This window comes from Scyliorhinus torazame, chromosome 16 (genome assembly GCF_047496885.1).
Source record: "Scyliorhinus torazame isolate Kashiwa2021f chromosome 16, sScyTor2.1, whole genome shotgun sequence".
In the NCBI taxonomy this organism is placed as follows: Eukaryota; Metazoa; Chordata; class Chondrichthyes; order Carcharhiniformes; family Scyliorhinidae; genus Scyliorhinus; species Scyliorhinus torazame.
The window spans coordinates 169400507-169421525 of record NC_092722.1 but is presented as its reverse complement, the minus strand read 5'-3'; the positions used below and the strand labels follow the sequence as shown (position 1 = coordinate 169421525).

Sequence of the window (21019 nt, the reverse complement as noted above, 5' to 3'; positions counted from 1 at the left end):
GGACGGGTCCAGCTTGGCATCCATCTCCCCTTCCTCCTGATCGGTCCGCATAAGGCCCTGGGCTTCACCTTGGGATGGAGGGGCAGGTAATTCGAGCCCCAGCTTCCCCTGTATCATCTGGCTCTGCCAGCCCTGGTGGTTCCCCAAGGCCTGCACCACAGTGTCGATGCCATCGGTGATGCTCCTCAGTGACTTTGATATTCTCTGCAGCCCCTCAGCCATGCCCAACTGCGACTGGGACAAGCTCCCCAGCCTCTCGGTCATTCCCATCTGAGAGCGGGCCACATCCCGCAGAATATCATCAAGGTCGGCCTGGTACTGGGTCACATCCAGCGAGTCGGAATTTTGTCGAGACCCTCAGCATTGACCGTCACCGACTGCGCAACGCCTTGGAACACCTTCACTAATGGTGCCGACATCACGCACCAGGCTCTCCACTGCGGTCGCCACCCTAGCAGTGTTGGCCTCAGTGCAAGGCATTGCCGGTGACATCTCCTGCACCCGTATTCTCTGGGACTTCTAGAAACGGCTATGGACCTGCTGGAGTGTCACTAACATCTCCCTCTGAATGTTCCAGCCACTCCCTAATGTCTCCATCCGCTCCGGGATGACCTCTTCCACAGGCTCAGCATCAGACTGGGACCCAGCTGGATCCTGGGATGCAGCAGACCTCCGACTGCTGCTTGGCCTGGGGGTTCCTGCCTCCACCTGATATACATCATCAGTGGTGTGGTGCTCACCGGATTGTGCTCCTGAAGCCCGACCACTAACATTTCACACCGAGGTGGATGTGTCTGCGCTGGTGGAGGGTAGGGATAACAGCTGTGCCGCGACTATGGTCGCATCCTCGGAGCTCTCCTCCAAGGGGTTCTCTTCGGAGTCAGGAGAGGGGGCCGCCTGGGATGGGCCAGCGTCGTCGGCTGGATGACCTGCGGGAGAATAGATATGTGGTCAGTGGGAGGGATGGGTCAGTCAGTAAGGCAATACCAACTCACATTTGACAGGTCCTCCGGGTGAGGCCTGGTGGTTCATCACCTCTGCAGCTTCCGCCAGCCTCCTCGTGGGTGACCGCCCTGTCCTCGGCCACACCGGACACCTCCAGGGCCTGCTCCTCGAAGGAGGTGAGTGTTCTTATGTCTGGGTCCCCTCCCGAGGATTATGGGAGAGCTTTTCCTGAGGAGACATAGAGTGCATTGTTAGCCACACGCACAGTTCACAGTGGTGGGAGACAGGGTGTGAAAGAGGGGTTGGGGGGGGGGGGGGGGGGGGGCATTGGTGTCTACTCACTCGTGCTATCCGGTGTAGGTTGTTGACCTTTTTTTGGCACTTATGCCTCCTGGTCATACTCCCCGAGCTGACAGGTACCATCACCTCATCCCAGGCAGCACTGGCTGCCTTGTGATTGACTCTGCAGGACCCTCGGGGGAACAGGACATCTCTCCTGCCCTCCAAGGCGTACAGCAGCCTCCCCAGGTCAGCATCTCCAAATCTTGGAGCAGGTCTGTTGTTGCAGGTCTGGGCGCTATTGGTGCGAGCTGGCTGGGGTTGGCTGAGCAAGTGCAGCTTAAGTGCTGCTCAACCTTGTTAGCGGGGGGCTGGCGAGCACGGTCTTGGCGAACCAGCTAGCAAGCCTTCATTTACGGTGAGAAGCCCGTGAGGTCTCGTTAAGTGGACCAATTAACATTGAATTATGTTGCTGGCCTCACCAGGCCTTGCACCGGGAAGCTCGTGGCAATTCCCTCTCGCTACCACACTTAGACATTTTTCCAGAGAATTGCGCCCGTAATTCCAGATTTTTATTGAATTCAAATTTTACCATCTGCCAAAGTGGGATTCGAACCCTGGTCCCCAGAGCATTATTACCCTGGGTCTCCAGATTACTAGTCCAGTGACAATACTACTACACCATCGCCTCCCCATATTCCGGCAATAGTACTGAAGACTTGTGTTCCAGAGCTTGCCACATCCCTAACCAAGCTGTTCCAGTACAGCTACAACACTGGCATCTGCAGAACAATGTGGATAATTGCCCATTTGAGTCCTGTACACAAGAAACAGGACAAATCAAACCAGCCAATTGCCGTCATCATCAGCAAAGTAATGGAAGGCCTCAAGAACAGTGTTATCAAGCGGCACTTACTCGGCAATAACCTGCTCACGGACGCTCAGTTTGGGTTACGCCGGGTTAATCAGCTCCTGACCTCATTCCTGCCTTGGTTCAAACATGAACAAAAGATCTGAATGCCAGAGGTGAGGTGAGAGTGACTGCCCTTGATATCAAGTCAGCATTTGACCGAGTATGGCATCAAGAAGCCCCAGCAAAACTGGAGCCAATGGGAATCAGAGGGAAGATTCTCCGCTGGTTGGAGTCATATCTGGCACAAAGGAAGATGGTTGTAGTGGTTGGAGGTCAATCAACTCAGCTTCAGGACATTACTGCAGGAGTTCCTCAGGGTAGTGTCCTCGACCCAACCATCTTCAGCTGCTTCATCAATGACCTCCCTTCCATCATAAGGTCAGAAGGGGGGATGTCCACAAGAGGGAGGTTTCTTTCCCAGAACAACAGTTTAAAAAGTAACAATATTTCAAAGCAGAGCAGTCTCGCCTGAAGACAAGGAAAAGGCTGAAACTATTTGAAGATATTTGGCCAGAGTCTGAAAGAGTTCTCACAAGAGTCAGAATCTGTTTTGTAATGTGAGTATCACTTTAGGCCTTGCTTGTTAAGATGAATTAAGAGCTGCATGTTTATTTTCTTGGTGTTTAATGGGATTTAGGAGTAGTGTTAAGATGTAAGTGTTCTTTTCTGGTTTTAACTTAAAATCAATTTAATATTGTGATTCACAATAAAGTTTTGTTTTAAAAATAACCAAGCCTTATTCCCTTGTGCAATCACTCCTGGAGCGAATCATTCTTTCCGCACCGTCTTACATAGTAAAATAAATATTGGGGTTTCAGTCCAAGCCACTGTTAGGATCTGGTCTGGGATCGTAATACTGAGCATACCTCAGTTATGCTCCTTCAACTTGAGTGGCCTCCTCTTCCTCCTATGATCTATGTTATTCTAGGGCCTCTCTTCAAGGTAAGTGGATAGGATTTGGCTGGTCGAGAGGGTTGTGCCAGGTTGGTGTGCTTCAGGTTGGATTGGGTCAGGGAGGGCAGACATCAGGGGGATGGGGTTGAGCCTGCTGATTTGGCAGGGGAGGGGTGTGAAGGGAGGAATACCATGAGTCCTGGGTGAGGGGGGAGGTGATTAGTCAAGGGTCAGATCGAACATATACCACTGGCGGAACCATTCGTAACTCGCAATTTAAATTGCTTTGTTTGATGGTTCCTAGTGCAGGGGAAGTTACCCCTTCGGGATAATTGTCGCATCACCCTTACCTGGGAATTTCCAAGAGGGATTGCCAAATCCGACGCTGGGGAGCCAGGATGATAAAGTATTTTCAGAAGACTGCTCAATGGTAGCTCGTGAACAATCAAATGGCTTTGGTTTTAGGTCCTCTTGTCTCGGGGTTACATTTTTTTTAAAATTTAGGGTACCAAATTCATTTTTTCCAATTAAGGGGCAATTTAGCGTGGCCAATCCACCTACCCTGAACATCTTTGGATTTTGGGGGCCAAACCGACGCAAACACGGGGAGAATGTGCAAACTCCACACGTACAGTGACCCAGAGCCTAGATCGAACCTGGGAACTTGGCGCTGTGAGGCACCAGTGCTAACCACTGTGCCACCGTGCTGCCTTTATCAGATCTGCACTTAATTTCCTTTGCTCCAAGAAGAACAACTTCAGTTTCTTCAAACTACCCCTGGAACTACATTTCCTCAACCATGGAACCATTCTGGCAAATATCCTCTGCACCCTCTAAAGAATCTTCACATTATTCTAAAAATGAGATGACCAGAATTGGGTGGCATACTCTCGTTGTGGCCTGGCTTGAGTTCGTAAAGGTGCAGCAAATTTCCCTGCTTTTGTACTCAATAGCTCCATTTATGAAGCCCAAGATATCATGTGCATTGCTAATGATTTTCTATGTCCTGCCACTTTCAAACATCCATGCATATAAATCCTTCACCCCCCCACCCCACACCCCCACCAGGTCCCTCTGTTCTAACACACTCTTTAGAACAATATAGTCTGTAACCATTAAGTCTACATTGCTTCTCCCCTTCTGCTACTGTGCCAAAATACCCAATTAAAAATTAAAATCCTCTGAAGCAATTAAAACTCTGGATCAAATAATGCTTCAAACTGAAACAGAGGGATACAGGAAAAGCAAATAGGATTTTAGTGAATATTGCAAGGCAAATAACCTTTGAAACTAATAAGACTATACTTGGGTTATGTACAGCATCAGTATGCCAGCAGTTGGAATATAGTGCCCAATTTTGGTCCTGACATCTGGTGTTGAATATTGATGGTCTGGAATGAGTGCAAGGAAGGCAACAAAGAAAATACTTAAAATTAGTTATGAGAATCAGCTCATGGTTTTACACTTTAAAGAAACAAAAGCTGAGGGGAGACATGGTAAAGCATTCTAAAACAGTTGTCCAATATGTTGGTCATTAGCAAAATGGGGTTAATTGCATTCCAAATACATAAGTAACAGGCACATTGCTCGACATGTGATCCCAATGTTCATATTCATACAGTGCATGCTGATGTACCTTTAAAAAAAATAAATTTAGAGCGCCCAATTATTCTTTTTCAATTAAGGGGAAATTTAGTGTGGCCAATCCACCTAACCTGCACATCTTTAGGTTGTGGGAGTCAAACCCACGCAGACACGGGGAGAATGTGCAAACTCCACACAGTGACCCCGAGCCCAGATCAAACCCGGATCCTCAGCACAGTAGGCAGCAGTGCTAACCACTGCACCACCGTGCCGCCCTTTGCTGATGTACTTTAATCTGTTCATACATTTGTGACAGAATGGCAATACAAAAAGTTTCTGATCATAGCCTGTACTTCACTTCCTTTGTTACTGTTATTGGGTATCTGCTAAAGTGGTATGCAATGCTGATGAAAACACTGGGGGCGGGATTCTCCACTCCCGCGCCGAAGTGCCCACGCCATCGTGAACGCCGTCGAGGTTCACGACGGCGCGAAACGGCCGCTATCACGGCCGATTCAGGGCCCGATAATGGGCTAGGAGCGGGGCCGCGTCATTTACATGCGCCAGGCCTTGTCGCCACGTAAAGGCGGTGCCGCATACATGACGCGGCAGGAGCCGCATAACTGGCGTCACCCGCGCATGCGTGGTTGCCGTACTCTCCGAGTCCGCCTCGCAAGAAGATGTCAGACGGATCTTGCGGGGCTGCGGAAGAAAGGAGGTCTTCCTTCAGAGAGGACGGCCCGACGATCGGTGGGCACCGATCGCCGGCCATACCCCTTTTGAGGCACCCCCCCCTCCGGTGCGGGATCCCCCCGCAGGCCGCCCCCCCAGCGTTCCCATGCTGTTCCCGCCGGCAGCGACCAGGTGTGGATAGCCCCGGGGGAACCCGCCGTTTTGGCCTGGCCGCTCGGCCCATCCGGGCCTGAGAATAGCAGGGGTGCCGGAGAATCGCCATTTTGGGTGTCTCGGGCGATTCTCCGGCCTGCGCCGCGGGGAACTCGGCGGGGCCGTTCTCGCCACTTGGGGGAATCGCGGGAGGGCGTCGGACCGGCGTCGCAGGAAAATTCGGCGACCCAGGCGATTCTCCCAACCGGCGCGGGAGTGGAGAATCCCGCCCTGGCATTCTGGCAATGTTGTATAGAGAGGGGAACTATTGCCTGGGATTCTCCAAAATCCCAGCCAAGTGTTGACGCCGGCGTCAAAACCGGCGCGAACGACGCCAGCGTCAATGGGCCTTCAGGCCCAGTCTTTCTCCCCTTTCTCGGGGGCTAGCACGGCGCCGGAGTGCTGTGCGCTGCTTCGTCACCAAAAGTCGGCCTGACACGGCTGGCGCGGGTCCACGCATGCGCGCCATGGCCAGCGCAGGTCTCGCATGCGCGCCACGGACGTCTCCGCGTCGGCCTTCCGTCAACATGGCGGAGCCCTACAGGGGCCCGGCGCGGATAACATAGGCCCCCCTGGAATGAGCGGGCCCGATCGCGGGCCTGGCCACTGTGGAGGCCCCCCTGGAGTCAGCTCCCCCCCACCAGGAAGGCCCCCGCAGCCAGAACACCGAGGTCCCGCTGGGTAGGACCATACGCGAACGACGGCATTCGGTGGGCACTCGGCCCGTCGAGTGTGGAGAATCGCAAGTTAAGGATCCCAGAGGATCATTTCAGGTGAAACTGGAGGGGTTTCCTCTAACTCCTCTAATATTTTTAGGAGCAAAGACAAAGGTTGCATTTTATTTTGCAAATTAAGGACATTATTAAAGTCAGCCACAAATTTCTTTTTATCTGATTTCTTCCCAAAATGAGTAAATTAATCAAAGGGTCAAGACCTATAGCACATAAATAAATAAACTAAAGCAGTAAGTCAAAGAAGATGGCTTTAAAAAAAGTGTTACCAGCCAAAACAATTTATCCTGAACTAACACATTTACGTATTTTCTATTGGAAATAATACATAGAATAAGAAGCTCAAGAAACATTTGAACTTATGCTTAATTTTTTTAAATAATTAATTTCTTAAGGATCACCATTTTGTCTTACTAATAATTTTCCTATTTGTCCATGAATATGAAACTGAAGTAGTTAATTATTTTCCAACTCTGTTCCATAAAGAAGCTCTGCATAAAATTTGAAAATGATTGCTGCTTCAAGTCCAAGGCTTCAGATTAAATACTCGTCTTTCTATTGCAAATCCTTATCATAATTTGTGTCTCAACGAGTTATTTAAACAACAAAAGTTATCTCTAATTCAAAGTAAAAGGTATGCTAAAACTGTGAAGGAAATGGTCCTGTTATCGCATTAGACATAGTAAATATCAAGAAAGAAAATGTAATATTAAAATTTTTAACCAAGTTTAATATTAGAAATTAATAGAGCAGTTATCGTGCTATGAAACAGATTGTTGGATCTAAAATCAACTTAGAAACAGGATAGCCATGAATGCAAAATTTTGAAGCTGGTGGACAATATCCCAAAGGTATTTGAAAAACAAGATAGCGAAGTTTAGGAATGATAAGAAGGGCATTGCAAATAATGAGGAATAATGCAAGCAAATTTAAAAGGATGCTAATTTTTGGAGGAACTGTGTCAATATCTGGTTTACCCAATTCAATATAGTAAACAGAAAAAGCTTTGCTGATCAAGAGACAACCAGAATTCAGGATATGTGCTGAAGGTCAAAGAATGAATTTGTAAAAGTAGCAGTAGAAAGATGTAATTTTGAGGACGAATCAAACCATTGCATGGTATTGTTAAAAAAGGAAAATATACCGGTTTTGCATTCGAAGAGTGATTGTATGCAAATCAGCAGGGACATTGTTATTGTAACTTGCATTGATTACATCCCATTTGGAGCACCATGTGCAGTACTGTTCACAATTAATAACTTATCCAAAACCTGCATGCACCTCCTGGCCATAAACCTGCATGCATCTCTTGGCCATAAACCTGCATGCACTTCCTGGCCTTAAATCAAATTGTTTTGCCCATGTTTGTCACTCATGTAACATTTTGCATCATTATTTTTAAACCTGAATTTGCTTACTGCCCATGTACCACACTGCAATTTCTCCTGGGAACAATGGTCATTAAACGTTTCTTCATTCCTTTATGCATTATGTTTAATAATTTTGCTGTTGTATAGTATTCCACATTTTTCAAGACACATCCAACTTGAATTTTTACTATTTATTTATTAATCAGCCTTGCCAGGCAAGCCCCAGCACTTCTACTGGTACTGTCGCCAAGAGGTTTACAGATGGATCACTGGAGAGAGGGCTTGCAATAACCATAGTACCAATGAGCTGCCCTGCAGAACAAAGAATGGATGATGACAACTTTAAGTTGAAGAAGTGATTCATATATGTTTGCTTTCAATAAAAACAGAGTTAAATATATACATTTCAGAAAATATTTCCAGATGATAGTGTTATTATCCCTTTATCTAGTTTTAGTATTTTTCTAAGGATCCCAAAAAGGCATTCTCTGTCGAGTAATCAAATGGAAATAAGCACAAAGATTCCCTCTTCTCTTTGAACATTGGGCTGTGTCTGCAGCATAAAAGCCCTCCAGGGTATCAATCAACTGGAAATTCACCATTTGTGAGCCATACAGCAGGTGTCTGCAGCTACTTCAACTCTCGGAGATGGTATAGCCAAATACATCTTGGCCAGTATTTTTCTCGAGGATACTTGGATAGTGTTCAGGAGTGGAAAGCATGACTAATTTTTCACCTCCCTTGCTGTGCACAATGGTGGCAACTGTCATTTCTTCAATTCCACCGACATGCACGGTAGCACAGTGGTTAGCACTGTTGCTTCACAGTGCCAGGGACCCGGGTTCGATTTCCGGCTTGGGTCACTGTCTGTGCGGAGTCTGCACGTTCTCCCCCTGTCTGCGTGGGTTTCCTCCCTCACGTCCTGAAAGACCTGCTTGTCAGGTAAATTGGACATTCTGAATTCTCCTTCTATACCCGAACAGGCACCATAGTGTGGAGACTAGGGGACTTTAATTGCAATGTTAATGTAAGCCTATTTGTGACACTAATAAACTAATAAATAAAGATAACAGCAATCATCCAACTTATTGCAAGTGTGTGATCAACACTAGACCTTTCTGGGCTATGTGCTTTAATCCCACATTACACAATTTATTTATGTACTGAGCTATCAATTTATTTTGAAGCCGAGTTCCGCTGGCTGAAAATGACTGAAACACCTTTGGCAGGATCCTCCGCTTCGCTGGCAGCGCACCCACACCCATGGGTTTCCCGACAGCGTGGGGTTGCCACAATGGAAATCCCATTGGCTGGCTGTGGCAGCGGAGAATCCCGCAGAAAACGAGGTTGGCAGGACGGAGAATCCCGCCCCTTATGTTACTGAACTAGAATGATATATGTTATTATATGACTTCATTATATGCACTTGCAATTAATGCATAATCTCTAGACTGTGAAAATCACACCTACCCTACTCAGTCTGAAACTATAACCGGAGCATCCGGAGGAAACCAACGCAGACACGGGGAGAAGGTGCAGACTCCGCACAGATACTGAGCCAAGCCGGGAATTGAACCCGGGTCCCTGGCGCTGGGAAGCAACAGTGCTAACCACTGTGCTACCGTGGCTTCCAAATCTCCAAATGGTCACTCAATTAGGTATCAAAACCTCATTCAACACTATTAATTTTCATCAATTAATTATTTGTTTTTTGAAAGATGATTGAGTCAGGATTTGTTATAAGCTGCTGGAAGGAAATAAATGGCGAAACACCTCTCTTTCTGGTGAGAGAAGGAGAGGTAATATTGTCAGGAAAGGAGAAAATCAATGCAATCATGAGGAAGGATATTGGCTCAGAAAATCATAAGATGGAATCTATGTAGAAGTAGGTAAGAAACACCAAGGGGCAGAAAACCTTGTTGGGGTTGTCAATAGGCCCCAAGGCACTAATGGAGATACAAGGGAAAGTATTGAACAAGAAATCAGAGGTACATACAATAAGGATACAACCGTAATTATGGGTGGCTTTAATTTAAATATAGGTTGGACAAAACAAACTAGCAATGGCAGAGCAGAAGTGGAGTTCCTGGAGTGTGTACGTGATGTCTTTTTAGACCAATACGTTGAGGAACCAACCAAAGAACAGGCTATTCTAGACTGGGTACTGTGCAATGAAAAATAATTATTTAATAATCTTTTTGTGCGGGGTCCCTCGAGGAAGAGTGGCCATAATGTGATACAATTCTTCATTAAGATGGAGTGTGAAATAGTTGAATCTGAACCTAGGATCCCGAATCTAAACAGAGGGAACTATGACTGCAAGGATAGATTGGGGGGGCATATAAAAAAAGATGTTGACGGTGGATAGGCAATGGTACATATTTGAAGAACTGTTGCAAGAATTACAACAACTAATCATTCCTGTCTGAACCCTGGCCCAAAGGACTATGGGCGGGATTCTCTAATAATGGGGCTATGTCTACACACCGGCGTGAAAAGAGGCACCAACCACTCCACAGGTGAGGAATTTTCTCCTTCCTAGGGGGCTAGGTTGGCGCCGGAGTGATCCCCGCAGCTCCAGCCGGCTAGGAACGACCCGTGCGAGTTCGCATATGCACGGAACGGCCGGCATAATTCTGCGCATGCGCGCTACGGCTGGCGTAATCCTGCGCATGCATGGGGGTTCCCTTCTCCGCGCTGGCCCCTGGGCAATATGGCCCGACAGGGGCTCGGCGCGGAGTAAAATAGGCCCCCGCGGAACCAGCCCACCACCAATCGGTAGGCCCTGATCGCCGGGCAGGCCACCGTGGTGGTTCCCCACCCCCCCCCCCCCGGGTCCGGATTCCCCCCGCCCCTTCCCCCTCTAGGACGGCCCCCGCAGACTCACCTTCCAGGTCCCGCCGTGTGGGACCTGAGTAACCCACACCGGCAGGATTCGGCTAAACCCGCCGGCCACTCGGCTCATCGGGCACCGGAGAATCGTCGGGGGGGGGGGGACGCTGTCAATGGCCCCCCAACCGGCGCGCCGGGAATCCCACGGGCACCTGAGAATCGGCACCGGAGAATGGGGAAGCTGGCAGCGGGGCCCGATTCCCATGTCCCCCCCGGGGATTCTCCCACCCACCGCCAGGTCAGTGAATCCCGGCCTATAACTTTTACGTTTTGTATATAAAAGGTGGAGAAACAGAGTCACCAAACAGCAAATTAGTTTCCACAATAAGAAAAAAAACATTTAATGAACAGGAAAAATTGGATTATCATACAATAATCCTTTACTCCCCCCTTAGCTTAACCAATACATACAGATTTAAAGATTAACATGGATTACAAAGTACATTTTAAGATACAATGGTCTCATTAAGCACACAAGATAACTGTGGTCAAATACACACTCTGCTCTGAACCCATGCTAGAATCTGTAGTTTTTTTCCTCAGAATTTCCCCAGATGATTCCCCAGAATTCGCCCGCAGGATGCCCCTCGGAGACCACAGGAGACGGAGAGACCCGCACCCTCCAGCATGCGACGCCCGCAGGATGCCCCTCGGAGACCACAGGAGACGGAGAGACCCGCACCCTCCAGCATGCGACGCCCGCAGGATGCCCCTCGGAGACCACAGGAGACGGAGAGACCCGCACCCTCCAGCATGCGACGCCCGCAGGATGCCCCTCGGAGACCACGGGAGACGGAGAGACCCGCACCCTCCAGCATGCGACGCCCGCAGGATGCCCCTCGGAGACCACGGGAGACGGAGAGACCTGGAGCAACAGGGAGACGACACCCCCGTCACGTGCGGGAGCGACCACCCAGCGATGAGGGGGGCAGCCACAGGCCCCCGTCACATCCGAGCCAGGACACCCCTACCCGGGACACCACTACCCAGGACACCCCTACCCGGGACACCACTACCCAGGACACCCCTACCCGGGACAGCACTACCCGGGACAGCACTACCCGGGACACCACTACCCAGGACACCCCTACCCGGGACACCACTACCCAGGACACCCCTACCCGGGACAGCACTACCCGGGACAGCACTACCCGGGACAGCACTACCCGGGACAGCACTACCCAGGACACCCCTACCCGGGAAGACGAAATACCGGACAGTGACTCAGAGTGGATGGGTGGAGACGAACCTCCACCCCAAAGTGCCATGGACTCAGAGTGGGACGAAGAGCACGACACAACGCCACTGCTGTCACCAACACCCTCCACCATCGCAGAAACACTCACCACGGTTGGGCACTTTAGTGATGAGGCGTCTGGTACACTCACTGGTGCGCACAACACAGCCGTCCCGGTACAGCAGGTGGAGGTAGGAGCAGCAGAGGGACCGGGCGGTCGGAGGGCAGCCCAGGCCAAGCGAACATCTGCCGCCCAGATGGATCCCGGGTTCCTGCAGTTACCACACCCACACATAGATCCGATGCAACCACCGACACGGAGACGAGCGAAGAGGGTGACGGGTGGCTTGCGGCGGCTGCGGTCGCAGGTGGAGGAGTCCACCCGCGTCCAGGAGCTGGGAGTGGTCCCGGTCATGCGTGCCACCCAGGCTGACACCGCACGGGTGGCGTCCGCGGTGGAGGCAATGGGTGCGACGGTGTCAGACACGGGGAACGGTTTGCGAGGCCTGGGGCCTTCCGTGCAGGCGGCGTCTGTGGCCCAGGAAATGGCTGCCCTCTCACAGGAGGCCATGAGCCAGTGCCAGCGCCAGATGGCAGAGGCGCTCAATGCCATAGCCCAGTCTCAGCAGGCCATGGCCCAGTCTCAGCAGTCCATAGCCCAGTCTCAGCAGGCCATAGCCCAGTCTCTGCAGGCCATGGCCCAGTCTCTGCAGGCCATGGCCCAGTCTCAGCAGGCCATCGCTGAGGGCATCGGCGCCAGTGGCCATGTGCGAGCTGGCGTCGCACTGTCGCAGACAGGGTTCGACAACCCCCTGGGCTCCATGGCTGCAAACCTGCAGACCCCTGTCGATACCAGCACGGGCCTCCAGGACTGGCAGCGCCAGATGTCGGGGGCGCGTCGGATGGCCAGTCCGTTCGCATCCCCCACCCATGTGGGGGCCATCGGGCACCCCGAGGGAGGAGGAGGTGGTGTGGTCCATCCCGGCTCCCTCTGTAGGGGAGGTCCCGGTACACCGCGACACCTCGGACTCCCCCCCTTCCGTCCCAGGTGCATCGGGTGGGCAACGGGCAGGACAGGCTGGCAGCTCGCCATCCCAGTCGCCCGGGCCGCAGCCTGGCCCATCTAGGCCAGGATGCCCCAGGAAACGGCCGCCAAAGGGATCCAGTGTCAGAGGGCAGGAATCACAGGAGTCCACCTCCAGTTCTGCTGTACCGTCTGGGGAACCACGTAGACGTAGTCAAAGGGCCCGTAAGGCCAAACAATTAGACACTGAGTAAGTTGGCACGGGTGCAGGGCACAGATGAGTTTTAGGGGCTAGGGCACGTGCATGAACTCCTTTGGTTATTAAAGTCAATGTTACACCTACCGAAGCTGCCTTTGTGCTCTGTCCAAAGTGTGCGGGGGTGTCATGTACGTTGAGCGCAAGTGTGTGTGTGAGGGGTGGTCTTACCTCAGCCCCAGGTGAGTCTGCCCCCTTCCCCCTGGGCCGCCATCAACATCCCCCGGGCAGAGGACGGGACCGTGCGCTGCAGTGTCACAGCCGCATGCAGGGATGGTCCGGGTGGATGGTGGTACTGTGGCCATGGGTCAGACATAGTCCAACGATGTAGAGCCAGGAGCTCATCGGAGGCGGGTTGTCATCATTCTCCATGGCCTGCGATAGACACGCGTCCACCCGCAACTGGGTGAGCCCGGCCCGTTGTGCCGCCGGTGGATCGGCAATTGGGGGTGGGGGGGTGGTGTGCATGCGGGTGGGGTGTGTGGGGTTGGGGAGGGGGGTGAGGGTGCTGGGTGGGTGGATGGGTGGGGGGTGTGGGTGGTCGGCTGTTGTCATGGTGTGCGGTCTGTGGCCATACTACCCGATTCCCACGCCCATCTAGTCAGTGAAGCGGGCGTCTATCAGTCTGTCCCGTGCCCGCTGGGCCAGCCGGTAACGGTGGACAGCCACCCGCCTGTGTCTACCCCGTCTGCCCTGACCATTGCCCCCATCCCCCTCATCTGGGGAGGACTGGGCCTCTTCCTGCTGCTCCTCCACTCCGCCCTCCTCTGCCTGCGGCACATCGCCCCTCTGCTGGGCTATGTTGTGCAGGACGCAGCACACCACAATGATGCGGCCGACCCTATCTGACCGATACTGGAGGGCGCCCCCAGAGAGGTCCAGGCACCTGAAACGCATCTTCAGCACGCCAAAACACCTCTCGATCTCTCCCCTTGTCGCTACATGGGCATCATTGTAGCGGTTCTCCGCCTCATTGCGTGGCCTCCGTATAGGCGTCATCAGCCACGATCGCAATGGGTAGCCCCTGTCGCCCAGCAACCAGCCCCTCAGCCGGGGATGGCGTCCCTCGTACATGCCGGGGATGGATGACCGCGACAACACGAATGAGTCGTGTACACTGCCTGGGTGATGGGCGCAGACGTGCAGGATCATCATGCGGTGGTCGCAGACCACCTGTACGTTCATTGAATAGGTCCCCTTCCTATTAGTGAACACGGCCCTGTTCTCTGCAGGTGGCCGCACGGCGACGTGCATCCCATCGATCGCGCCCTGGACCATGGGGAACCCGGCAACGGCAGAGAAGCCCACGGCCCGGGCATCTTGGCTGGCCCGGTCCACAGGGAAGCAGATGTAGCGGTGGGCCATGGCATAAAGGGCATCTGTCACTGCCCGGATGCACCGATGTCTGCGATATGCCGGACAGGTCCCCACTCGGTGCCTGGAATGACCCCGTTGCATAAAAGTTCAGGGCCACCGTAACCTTGACGGACACGGGGAGAGGGTGTCCCCCGCCAGTGCCACGCGGTGACAGGTGTGCCAGCAGGTGGCAGATGTGTGCCACGGTTTCCCGGCTCATCCGGAGTCTCCTCCTGCATTCCCGGTCTGTGAGGTCCTGGTATGACTGCCGGGGCCGGTACACATGGGGCGCCCTCGGGTGCCTCCGTTGCCGTGGGGCCGCGACGTCCTCCTCCCCCTCCTCGTCCTGTCGGTCAGGTGTCCCTCCAGCCTGGGCGGCTGCCGCCTGCCCCTCTGCGGCAGCATGCGCCGCCTCTCTGGCACGCTCCTCCTCCTCCTCCTCCTCCTCATCCAGGGCAACATAGACATGAGCGGCTGCCACCACGGCGGCCAACATCGCTGGATGGTCTGAAAACATGACGGCCTGGTGGGGGGGAGGGGAACGATGACATGTCATCATTGCCCATATCCCCTCCTGCCCCCAGCCAGGTGGCATGGACCGCATGGGTCCAACTGTTGGAGGCTGGCACCTGGCCAGGTGGACCAACTCATTTGCCCTCCCATCACCCACCCCGGCACGGACCCCAACCCCCAACCTCCACCCCGGCACGGACCCCCCCCCCCAACCTCCACCCCGGCACGGACCCCCCCCCAACCCCCAACCTCCACCCCGGCACGGACCCCCCCCCCAACCTCCACCCCGGCACGGACCCCCTCCCCAACCTCCACCCCGGCACGGACCCCCCCCCAACCCCCAACCTCCACCCCGGCACGGACCCCCCCCCCAACCTCCACCCCGGCACGGACCCCCCCCCAACCTCCACCCCGGCACGGACCCCAACCCCCAACCTCCACCCCAGCACGGACCCCCCCCCCAACCCCCAACCTCCACCCCGGCACGGAACCCCCCCCCCCCCCCCAACCTCCACCCCGGCACGGACCCCCTCCCGGCACTCCCCCGGAGCCCAGCCTACTCTAACCCCCCCCCCCCGCGCCGCACACACACACACACAAGCCGAGACACACCTCTCCTCACGCAATCAGTCTGCGGCCACGCCATTTCCTGCCCAGAGCCAACCCCCCAGGCCGTCACTCACCTCCTCGCTGGTCGGCGTGAGCCTGGAGCACCGGGTCACGCCGATGAAAAGGAGGTTTGATTGACGAACGACTTCGGCCCATCCGGAAGGGAGAATATCGGCAGGCCGAAAATCGGCTGCCTTGCGCAGACCCGTGACATCCTCCGCGGCAGCGGCGCCATTAACGCCCCGCCGACTTTTCTCCCTTCGGAGACTTCGGCGGGGGCGGGGGCGGGATTCACGGTGGCCAACGGCCATTCTCCGACCCGGCGGGGGGTCGGAGAATGACGCCCCAGTAGTATGGATGATGATAGAGTCTATTAAAAATGACATGATAACAGAAAATTTGGAAAGCATTAACGGGATTGGACCAAGCCAGCATAGGTTTGTGAAAGGCAAATCATGCTTAACAAATCTACTGGAGTTTCTGAGGATGTAACTAGTGGAATAGATAAGGGAGAATGAGTGGATGTGGTGTATTTCGACTTTCAGAAGGTGTTTAATAAGGTCACTTCCAAGATGTCAGTGGACAAAATTAAAGCACATGGGATAAGGGATAATGCATTGGCCTGGTTGACAGACAGGAAACAGAGTGAGAATAAATGGGTCTTTTTCAAAATGGCAGGCAGTGACTAGTGGGGTACCACAGAGATCAGTGCTTGGGCCCTAGCTATTCATGATATATATATATATATATATATATATAATAACCTGGATGAGGGAACCAAATGCAACATTTCCAAGTTGGCTGATGACACAAAACTGGGCAGAATGTGAGTTGTGAGAATGATGTAAGGAGGCTTCAAGGTGATTTAGACAAGTTGAGTGAGTGGGCAAGCACATGGCAGATGCAAAACAATGTCATCATTCAAAGGGTAGTGAACCTGTGGAATTCTCTACCAGAGAGGCCAAATCACTGAATGTATTCAAGAAACAAATAGATACTTTAAATGGCATCAAGGGTATGGGGAGAAAGTGGGAATATGGCATTGAGATCAAGGATCAGCCATAATCACATTGAATGGCAGAGAGGCTCGAGGGGCTGAAAGGCTCCTAGTGTCTACGTCTACTGAACAATGATATTTTCCACAAGTTCTACCGTGCTTCCATATAATAGTTGGTGCATGAATAAATATTTGCTTTGCAGTAACTCATTCATGAAATTTCAGATTTTGAAATCTGATTTTAAAAACTGTGCAATTATTTACTCTTGCAGTTCAAGAACACTGAAAACATAACCCTTAATTCTGAAGCTTCCTATTGCAACAGAGAAAAAGCATATTCTAAAAAAGCAAAATGGCTGCCATTGTACTTATTTGTAACAATTATGGATTGTGCCATGCCAGCTACAGCCAGTTTTAAGAACATTTAAATAATATATCTTTATCAATCACAGAAATATTAATAACCTTACCCACCAGCACTATCATATGGTGCCACCATGGAGATAAGGGGCTGGATTCTCTGATTTTGGAGCTATGTCCGGAGGATCCGTGGCGTTTTATATGGGAAAAATCGGCAAGGCCCCAGCACTGATTGTCCGACCGGTGGGGGACTAGCAGCCGCACCACGTAAAACGCCGTCCCAATATAAATGCCTGGAGAATTGCTGGGACCGTGGTTGCGCATGCGCACGGCGGTGACCTGCAGCAGTCGCGCCATATAACATGGCGCCGGAAGTGCACGGACCGGACTTGCCAGATAGTGCCTCCCTGGACACACCCTCGCGACAACCCACCAGTGCCCGCAGCCCTCGACGAAGCCCCCTCGACCAGCAGCATGGATCCCGCCCGACTGTGGTGGCACAGATTCCTGGCCGCTGAGACCACACGTTCCCCCGCGGTCGGGAACTCAGCACATCGGGGGCACAACATCGGGGGAGAGCCTTCAAGTAACGTCCTGAGGCCGTCCCAACGGCGTGCGGCGTGCTCCTTGATGATGCCGTTTTGGAGGTGGAGGAACATCTTAAAACAGGTACTGTCCTTGATTCGGTTGTAAAAAGGGATTCTCCGCCCAATCGCGTTTTGCGATTTCACCATCGGCAAGCGGAGAATCCCGCCTATGATCTCTATGTCCGTAGGGTCCTCGTTTTGTATAAATTTTCCCTTTTGTTTGGCTCAATGTTGACTGCACCAGAAGAAGCTGAAATTCTCAAGAATCCCCAGTACTTAAAAATCTTAGCTAGCAATCATTTAAAAAACCCCAGGGGTAAAATTACTTTGTTGCACACAAACAGAATTAAGATAATTTATGGTATGGGCAACAATTATTTTTTGTTCAATAAAACATGCATATGATTAGTTAGATACTCAATACGCAATGGGACACTGGGTTTCAGAACTTCAAACATCGCAAGTTACTGCTTTGAAACTAAATGGTAGTCACCGACGTTTTTTTTTGAATAAACATTTTATTGACGTATTTTTTGGTATTATAACAACAACACAAGAAACAATGTACATGAAACTATAAACATAGTGCAAAAGCCGTCTCCCTCCTTTACAGGTCCCACCCTTATTAACCCCCTACTCTAAGCTAACCTAAACCCCCCCTTCTGCTGACGATTAATTTTCCGCGAAGAAGTCGTCGAACGGTTGCCACCTCCGGGCGAACCCTAACAGTGACCCTCTCAAGGCGAACTTGATTTTCTCCAAACAGAGAAAGCTAGCCATGTCCGATAGCCAAGCCTCCGGCTTCGGGGGCTTTGAGTCCCTCCATGCTCATCGTATCCGTCTCCGGGCTACCAGGGAAGCAAAGGCCAGAACGTCTGCCTCTTTCTCCTCCTGGATTCCCGGGTCTTCCGACACCCCGAAAATCGCCACCTTTGGACTCAGCGCCACCCTTGTTTTTAACACCGTGGACATGACATCTGCAAACCCCTGCCAAAATCCCCAAAGCTTCGGATATGTCCAGAACATGTGGACATGGTTCACTGGTCCTCCCGCACATTTTGCACACCTGTCTTCCACCCCAAAGAATCTGCTCATCCAGGCCACTGTCATGTGACCCCGGTGAATGACCTTAAATTGTATCAGGTTGAGCCTGGCACATGTTGCGGACGCGTTGACTCTACTCAACGCGTCCGCCCGTAGACCATCCTCTATCTCTCCTCCCAGCTCCTCGGTCTGCATCTCCTCTGACCCCGTAAGTTCCTTGTAAGTGTCCGAACGCTCCCTTCTCCTACCCACCCTCTGGAAACTACCCTGTCCTGAATCCCCCTTAGCGGTAGGAGCGGTAAGGTTGACATCTGTTTACGTAGGAAGTCCCGCACCTGCAGATACCTGAATTAGTTTCCCCTCGCCAACCCAACTTCTCCTCCAGCGCCCTCAAACACGGAAAGCTCCCCTTTATAAACATATCCCCCATCCTCTCAATTCCTGCTCTCCGCCATATCCGGAACCCCCCCATCCATACTTCCTGGGGCAAACCGGTGATTATTACAGATTGGGGACCAGACCGATGCTTCCTCTGCTCCCACATGTCTCCTCCATTATCCCAGACTCTCACCGCCGCCACCACCACGGGGCTGGTGGAGTACCGTGATGGCGTGAACGGCAGAGGCGCAGTTACCAATGCCCCCAAACCGATGCCCCTGCACGAAGCCGCCTCCATACACTCCCATGCGGACCCCTCCCCCATCACCCACTTCCAGATCATGGCTATATTCGCCACCCAGTAAGAGTTACTAAAATTTGGCAGCGCCAGCCCGCCCTCTCCCCAACTCCGCTCAAGCATTACCTTCCTTACCCGCGGGGTCTTGCCCGGGGAAACAAAGCCAGAGATCTCTTTGTTGACCCGTTTAAAAAATGACCGCGGAATAATAGAACAATTTATAGAACATAGAATATACAATGCAGCAGGAGGCCATTCAGCCCATCGAGTCTGCACCAACCCATTTAAGCCTTCACGTCCACCCTATCCCCGCAACTTAATAACCCATCCTAACCTTTTTGGTCACTAAGGGCAATTTTATCATGGCCAATCCACCTAACCTGCACGTCTTTGGACTGTGGGAGGAAACCGGAGCACCCGGAGGAAACCCACACAGACATGGGGAGAGCGTGCAGACTCCGCACAGACAGTGACCCAACGGGGAATCGAACCTGGGACCCTGGCGCTGTGAAGCCACAATGCTATCCACTGTGCTACTGTGCTGCCCATGGAATAAAGATGGGGAGACATTGAAACACGAACAGGAATCTCGGGAGGACCGTCATCTTCACTGTCTGCACCCTCCCAGCTAATGACAACGGGAGTGCGTCCCATCTCTGAAAATCATCCTTCATTTGGTCTACTAGCCGGGCCAGATTTAATTTATGCAGTCAGTCCCATTCCCGCGATACTTGAATGCCTAGATACCTGAAGCTTCCCCCTACTAATCTAAACTGCACCCCCAATCGCCTCTCCTGTCCCCTCGCCTAGATCACAAACATCTCAGTTTTCCCTATATTTAGTTTATACCCCGAAAAGACCAGCCCTTTGAGGCACTCAGAGCAATTACCAATGGCTCTATAGCTAGAGCGAACAACATTAGGAGAGGGGACATCCCTGTCTCGTCCCCCGGTGCAGTCTAAAATAGTCCGAGGTTGTCCTATTCGTCCGTACAGTTGCCACAGGAGCCTGATACAGCAACCTGACCCAGTCAATAAAGCCCCGCCCATATCCGAACCATCTCAGTACCTCCCACAGATAATTCCATTCTACCCGATCAAAAGCCTTTTCTGCATCCATTGCAATCACTACCTCCACCTCCCTACCTTCCGGGGCATCATGATCACATTTAACAGCCTTCTTACATTGGCCACCAACTACCTACCCTTAGCAAACCCCATCTGGTACTCCCCAATAACGTCCGGAACACAATCCTCAATCCTGGAGGACAAAATATTGGCCAGCAGTTTGGCGTCCACATTCAACAGGATATTGGCCTGTAGGACCCACACAGCTCCGGGTTCTTGTCCCACTTCAGAATCAGCGAAATCGTGGCCTGTGACATCATTGGGGACAGCACCCCTCTTTCCCTTGCCTCATTGAACATCCTCATCAACACCGGCCCCAATATCCCAGAGAACTTTTTATAAAACTCCACTGGTTACCCGTCTGGCCCCGGGGCTTTACCCGACTGCATGACCTTCAGACCCTCCACTATCTCTTGCAACCCGATCGGGGCCCCCAGCTCATCTACCAGCTCCCTGTCCACCTTTGGGAAATTCAGCCCCCCCCCAAGAAGTGCCTCATCCCCTCCGGCCCTGTATGGGGTTCCGACCTATACAGCCTACTGTAGAAATCCCTAAACGCCTTATTCACCCCTGCTGAATCTCCAACCAGGTTCCCATCTCCATCATTTACTTTCCCTATCTCGCTGGCTGCCTCCCTCTTTCTAAGCTGCTGTGCAAGCATTCTGATGGCCTTCTCTCCTTACTCATAGATCGCCCCCCTCCCCTTTCTCAGCTGCTCCACCACCCTCCCTGTGGTTAAC

At 52.3% G+C, this 21019-nt stretch overlaps 1 protein-coding gene across 2 annotated transcripts in view; it reads right to left on the bottom strand.

Annotated features, from left to right (window-relative positions):
- Window positions 1-21019, bottom strand: part of atrnl1b (attractin-like 1b) — a 1392850-nt gene that overhangs the window by 816065 nt on the left and 555766 nt on the right. Inside the window, exon 21 of one of the 2 annotated variants that reach the window (XM_072479460.1) lies at window positions 7803-7913. The exons of the other annotated variant lie outside the window; for it this stretch is intronic. Coding sequence (XP_072335561.1) covers window positions 7868-7913 — 46 coding nt within the window. The 3' untranslated portion in view covers window positions 7803-7867. Of the gene's footprint in view, window positions 1-7802; window positions 7914-21019 lie in introns of those variants that run through there. 2 annotated transcript variants of the gene reach the window in all.